The following is a 6,807-nucleotide window of genomic DNA, read 5'->3' as shown; positions in this document are numbered from 1 at the left end:
CTTTGGGGCGGGGGGGCAGCTCAGAGACCAGGGGCGACAGCAGCCGCTGCCCAGAGGACTCCCAAGGGGAGAGGGGAGAGGAGAGGAGGCTGAGGGAACCCTCCACAAGGGAAGGTGTTCGAAAAAGGGCGAGAGGCTGGCAGCTCTGCAGGCAAGGGGTGACCTAACTGGGCTCCTGAGCCCCACGGGGTGCCGCAGAAAGAATGTAGTTGGTCAAGGGAGCCGCGGACTCAGAAAGGTTGAAAACCTCTGCCCTATGGTAAGGAGATAGAGAGAAATTCAGGTATTAATTCTTCACAGCTGCTTCATGACCCGGTGGAATGGTCATTGAAGAAGTCAGGTCTGGGAAACAAAGAGCCATGTTAGTCTTAGTCAAGCCATGGCGTCTCACCAGAGCCAATGTGGTGTAGTGGTTAAGAGCGATAGACTCGTAATCTGGGGAACCGGGTTTGCGTCTCCGCTCCTCCACATGCAGCTGCTGGGTGACTTTGGGCCAGTCACACTTCTTTGAAGTCTCTCAGCCCCACTCACCTCACAGAGTGTTTGTTGTGGGGGAGGAAGGGGAAGGGAGAATGTTAGCCGCTTTGAGACTCCTTCGGGTAGTGATAAAGCGGGATATCAAATCCAAACTCCTCCTCCTCCTCCTCCTCTTCTTCTTCTTCTTCTTCTTCTTCCTCCTCCTCACCTGCCTGCCCACAGTGCAGATACAACCAGACGTATGCAGGAAGCAGAGGAGAGTTTTAAGGTGTTTTCGGGGTTTTTAGGCTTATGTATCTTTATAAGATGAATTTGCCTGATTTCCAAAAATAGCAGCTTTTATCCCCATCCCACTCTGTGGCAGGAAGGGCACTGAACAACGAGGACGTTAGTTCTCATCTTCTAGTTATAGGAATGTTTGTCAGAAACAGGTGGCAATCGCATTTTGGGGGCGCTGCTTATCTGCATCTTGGTTCTTAAGACTGTCGCAAACAGATACTACTGGAGGATGGGAAACAGCCTTATCTGTGAGTTGCCATTCTTGGTGGGGCAGTCCACCTGTCAAAGGGTTCTTCAGACATACTGAAGGGTACAGTTATTTTATTTTTTTGTTCTCCATGCAACTCTGTTTTAGATCCATGAAGGCCTATATACTGTATTGTATTTTTCACCTGTTATTGCTGATGTTACTGTTTTACTGTTGGGTTGATGATTTGTTCTCAGCTGCAGTGGAAGTTTTCTTACAGCTGCGGTGTCATCCTGAATACTGGGCTTGGTCAAAAATGGCTTCTGCATGATGACCCAAGAGTAGGAGCTAGTGCAGTAGTCAACTGCCTCACGCTGGTACCACTGAGCAGAGGAATTGACAGGGAAGTCCTCTGTTTGCTGGAGAAAAAGAGTGCAGATTTGTTAAGCCATAGCTCAGAACAGATTCATGCATTTCGAAAGTGATGTAGCCAGACTCCACATCACAATGGCAACGTATGCAAGGGCCAATTGCAGGTGTCTTTCCCAGTGGCTTATAAAAACTCTAAATAAGAGTGAGGAGAATGACCTGTGTAATTGTCCCATGCAGAAGTTATTCATGTTCTGCTGAATCCAGCTGTGTGAAAGAGGTTTCGCAGCAGATGTTGGTGGCGGATAGAGGGGTAGTAAAGGCAGGAGAAGTTCTGTTGTGCATGCAAGAAGAGATGTTTTAATTTTCACCTGATACTGCAGTTTAGTACTCCAAACTTCAGGATGCATTCACAAGGTCACTCTGTAATTTAACCATGCCTTAGCCTCAAAGGATCTCCCTTCCCCGACTCCAAATATCTGGAGCATTTAAATGGTGGTATTATTATTATTATTATGGTATTATAATATTATTTGAGATATTTGTATACCATTTTTACTAAAACCAGAACATTATCAGGAATGCACATTTTCTGACTTCACTAGGTGAGTCATTCCAGATTATTCAGCTAACTAAACACTGCTCTTAGTCATTTTTTCTGTAATAAGGAAATAGAACAGGGTTTGATCTGATTACCATAGCCAACATGGAGTTTGTACAGGGAGATGAGTACTTAAATTTTTAGCTCATTTCAGGAAAGCTAAACTGGAATGCTCTAAATGCCATGAATGTAGATTTATATTGCCTTCAGGTTTGAAAGCCTCTTGGAATATTAAACTGGTTTTTATTTATTTATTTATTTAAACACATACCCCAATAATGTTTTTTCTATATATATATTTTATAAAGATTAAACATAACAGAGCCGTAACTAATGGACATTAAGTGTTATTGTCAACACCATCTCTTAAGAGAAATCTCTCTTTGAAAGTCCTTATTTTCTTTTAAACGGTATTGACTGTATTTGGCTGCACTTTTGAAAAAAAATCAAAGAACGAATAGGAGAAATCGCATTTCTGACAGTTTCTCAGTTACCTTCTTTGTATAAAAATGGAAATGTGTTTTACTGGAGTGCGTTAATGGGGACTTCCAATCTGTACACTCTCTCAGTAAAATAGACATGTCTGTTCATTATATCTGATGGAACCTTGCACAAGACTTTCACACTTTCCTTTTTCCATGTGGAATATTTCATCTTGTGTTAAGCAGCCCTTATACACGCAGAGACATTCGTTTTTCGTTACAAAAGCTCACCCAAATTTGCACGAAACCACTAAAAAAAAATAATGCTGACATGTGTGTGTACACATTTATATTTGCCGGTGAGGTGGGTAGACAAGTACCCATGGAGCCCTTCAGTTCTTCTCCCCTTACCCTCTCCCATTGAAATTAGGCTTGAAAGAAGTATTCTATTGTAGCCAATAGTATAAGTTGCAGAGTGTGTGATGCCCAGGATGTTTGCAAGTGTGTTTATGGGCCCTCCTGATATATAGTATGTATGTTTGTGTGTGTGTGTATATATACACATAAAAACACACATTCACAAAGTTATATATTCAATCTTCTTGTATGTTTACTATGATGCACTTGTACTGTTCATAGAAACAGCATATTTTGTTAGTGAAGCATGGAACAATATATAGAATTATCCAATCTACTAATTGCTTTAGTGATTAGAAAATCTGGATAGTGTTCTCTGATCTTTGCTACATGGAATGCTGTATATATTTCTCAAAGCAACTGATTGTTGTGTCTTGTTTACCGTAGATCCTAAGAAAGCAAGTGCCTGCTAATATTGTTTATTCTTCATGCGAGAAGGATTTGTTTTTTTGAAGTATTAAAAGAACTAAATGGTATTTCCCCCTGAAAAAAGTTATGTATTGATACCAAATTGTCGACATTAATTAATATGCATACCTTTACGTAGCTATGCGTTGAACTGTAGGACACAGTATGTTGAAAATTACACGTACAGTATCTGTTTCATAGTGTTCCAGTATAATAATACTTGTTTGAACTTAGTGCCTTAATATCATAATATGCAGCAAAGTCAAAATGGCCTGGTAATAAGGGATGAGCAGTGTTGTTTCAAGAAGCTGGGCGTTCAATTTTAGATGATAAAGCAAATTAATTAGTGCATTTCTTAAAATTGCTGGAAAATGACTTAGCATAGGCAATAACCTTCCTGTTACAGTTCTTAAAAAGTGGTAGGAGACATAAGGATTGCTTTAACTTGCTGAGCTGAAAAGCAGGCAAACACAATCCTGCAGGCATTACTCTCCTACCACCTTCCAATTTTGGAGGCAACTGTGGTTAGCTGTGTCAACCAGGGTTAGCCCAAACCCGTTTACAGACCCATTTGTTCAGCTCACCATAGAAATAGCAATGTGCAGTGCTCTCTCATACATGTTGTTTCCAAAGTAAGTTCAATGAGTTCAACGGGACTTGCTCCCAGTGTGTTAGAGGCTTGCAGCCAGAGAACTGTGGCATCCAGAGAGTTGAAGTCTGGAAAATGGGATTCTACAGACGCAGGATACACAGCGCAATCACTATGCATGCCATCACCAAAGCAAGCTTCTTCTCAAAAGGAGCTGGTATGTGCTTAGGTCGCAGCTGCAATTTTTGGACTGGATGCAGTTTAAACTCTTCATTTGTTATGATTTTAAGCACAATACGAAGATTTTACTTTGAAACATATTTCCAGCACAGTACCGAACTGGAAAGATGAGGCACAATATTAATAGGGGGCTATTTGTAGAACTATTTGTATTTATAAAAGTTGTTGGGTGGTTGTTTTTTGAATGGGGGTTGGAATGAATATTATTAAAAGCACTGTTTCAAGCCTGAATTGTCTTTGGCTATATTTTGTCCTTGTAATTCACACATGGCTTAAAATTTGATACGTCTTTAAACAAAATAAAAAATTACCAGACATCTTTATTGAAAGTTAAAAGTACATAATTATATGTGCACTAAACATGGTGAGATGTAAATAAAAGAGAGAGAAAGAGCACCCGTGTAGAAGGGAAAGTAAAGGGGGGGACACCCCAAACTCTATACTTTACAATTGTTACTGTACTTAACAAGATCTTAATACAGTATTTGTAAGAATGGATTCCAAATGTTGTTGAATTTGTCCATGGCAAGTCTGCATTTATATGCAAGTCGTTCATATGTTGGGAGTTTGTGTAAATCTTCAGTTCATTCGTACAAGGGAACCCCATTTTTATTCTTCCAGTCCATCAGTATCAGTCTTTTTTGCCGTGGTAAAATCTGATAGGTGCTGCTGGGGAGGTTCAGGGGTTTCTGACGGTAACTTAACAGCACAGCGCTATAAATAATGGGCTGAATCTTTTCCAATGCAAAAACTTGGCATCCCTGGTATATAGCGTTTATGAGATTGCTGGAGCGAGACAGCACAGGCCCATGTCCAAAACCCTCTGACCTCAGCCATGAAGCTTATTGGATGATCTGAAGACTTTGTCCTTTCGGACTAGGCTACTTTGCAGGCTTGTTGTGAGGACAAAATGAGAGGAGAGATGTAACCCTGGAAGATGCCTTGCCTTGGAGGATAGGAGATGCCTTGGAGGATAGGAGGTGTAAATACCCAGTTTAGCCCAGAAAGATTGGCCTCTGTGCATCTTTTGCCAGCAATCCTGTTTGAACGCCATGCTCAGGCTCCTTAAGTTTCTGTTGTAAACAAAGCTCAGAGGTTTTATACACATCACTATAAATGTGGGCCCTTGTAGTTCAGAATTGTTTGAGAGAGAAAAGGTTTAAAGGAAGCCAACGGGTGGAAAGCGAGCGAGGTCCCAACTGAAGAATGGCAATTTAAGTTGACAGAATAGACACAACTTGCAGACTTAACATACAGAATAAGAGAACACAAAGAAAACGCTTTTAAAGAAGACTGGAAAACGTTTATTGAATATGTGGGAAATAAATTGTGTTGGCAGCTGAAAACGCTGGCAGCATTAAGATAAATTCAACAGTGTAAACAAGTTTTGATGGATGCAATAATGGCATAGTTTTTGTAAAACACGCTGGGATTTATGATATGTTAAAATGAACCATGGAAAGAGAAGAAGGGAAACCACTGATATTTCAAGGATGTCAAATGAGTATTTTAAACTGTAAAACGGAAAACTTAATAAAATTATATACAAGAAAATAAAGGAATCCAACGGATGGGACCCAAGTCCACACCAGAGGAACCGAGTTGAGGCCGTTCATCCGTGTAGAAAACACGCAGAGGCGTCTAAACTCCATTCGGACGTTGGGCGTGGAAGCGAGCCCCACAGGATTCAATGGGTTCAGTGGCGTAGCGTGGGGGGTGCCAGGGGTGCCGCCCGCACCGGGCGCAACATTGGGGGGGGGCGCGCGTTTGGCCGGCCCTTCGCAAGACAAAAGTCCATAGGGAAATCTCCGGGACAGCGGGGAAGCGCAGCGCGTCTTCCCCACTGTCCTCGGACCTCCTCCGAAGCCTGGCGGTGGGGCAGAGAGACCTCCTCCCACCGCCAGGCTTCGGAAGGATGCTCCAAAGCCTGACGGCGGGAGGAGGGCTCTCCGCCCCCTCCGAAGCCTGGCGGTGGGGTGGAGAGACCTTCTCCCCGCGCCAGCCTTCGGATGGTTGTCCTGAAGACTTGTGGTGGGAGCAGTGGCGTATCGTGGGGGGTGCAGGGGGGCCTGCTGCACCTGGCGCAACATCTGGGGGGGCGGAAGAGACTTGAGTGCTAAAATCCACGGGTTAGGGGGCGCAAATTACTTGCCTTGCCCCGGGTGCCAAGAACCCACGCTACGCCACTGCCCACAGCATTCAATGGGTTTCATATTTATTTATTGAACTTATATACCACCCTATACCCCGGAAGTCTCAGGGCGGTTCACGGAGGCAGGGAGCCCTTAGGGGTTGCGGACTGAGTTACACAGAGGCTTTTTTTTTTTTTGAGGGGGCGGGAAAGGGACGCGCGCCTCGTGGGCCGCGGAGAAGCCAACTTGGCCAGGGCCGCCGCCGCTGGGTCGATGCTGAGCGGCGAGGGGCCACCCGGTGGGCCCCTTCTCTCCCTGCCCGCCCGGGCGAAGGGAGGCTAGAGCGCCGGGCGGGCGGGCGGGCGGCCCCGCCCCTGGCCGAACCAGCGGCCGCGGGGCTCCGCTGTCGAAGGGCTGCCGTTGCCATGGCCGGCGCGAGAACTAGCGGCGCGCTGCTGCCCGAGCCGAGGTTGGAGGGAGCTTGCGACGAACAGGTGAGTCCAGAAAGTTCCCTTCTTCCACCCGGAGCGGCGTCCCGGCTCCCTCGCCTGGCCGGGACGCCCCGAGGGGAGAGCTGCCTGCGCTTTCGTCCGTCCCTCGGGGGAAAAAACACCACGTCGAGGCAGGGAACACCGCGAAGTCTCGCCATCAAGGGCTTTTACTTAATTATTTTTTTTTTTTATAAT

The 6,807-nt window shown here is 44.8% G+C and overlaps 1 protein-coding gene across 1 annotated transcript in view; it reads left to right on the top strand.

Annotated features, from left to right (window-relative positions):
- The first annotated feature begins 6,473 nt into the window (after positions 1-6,473).
- MFSD2B (MFSD2 lysolipid transporter B, sphingolipid) overlaps positions 6,474-6,807 on the top strand; it is a 34,052-nt gene continuing 33,718 nt past the window's right edge. The window contains exon 1 of the mRNA XM_082215574.1: positions 6,474-6,615. Within this exon, the coding sequence (XP_082071700.1) occupies positions 6,547-6,615 (69 nt within the window). The 5' untranslated portion in view covers positions 6,474-6,546. The remainder of the gene's footprint in view (positions 6,616-6,807) is intronic.

Source organism: Podarcis vaucheri (assembly GCF_965113315.1).
Source record: "Podarcis vaucheri genome assembly, chromosome: 3".
In the NCBI taxonomy this organism is placed as follows: Eukaryota; Metazoa; Chordata; class Lepidosauria; order Squamata; family Lacertidae; genus Podarcis; species Podarcis vaucheri.
Note: the sequence above shows the minus strand (reverse complement) of the source record. Positions and strands in the feature narration are given on the sequence as shown.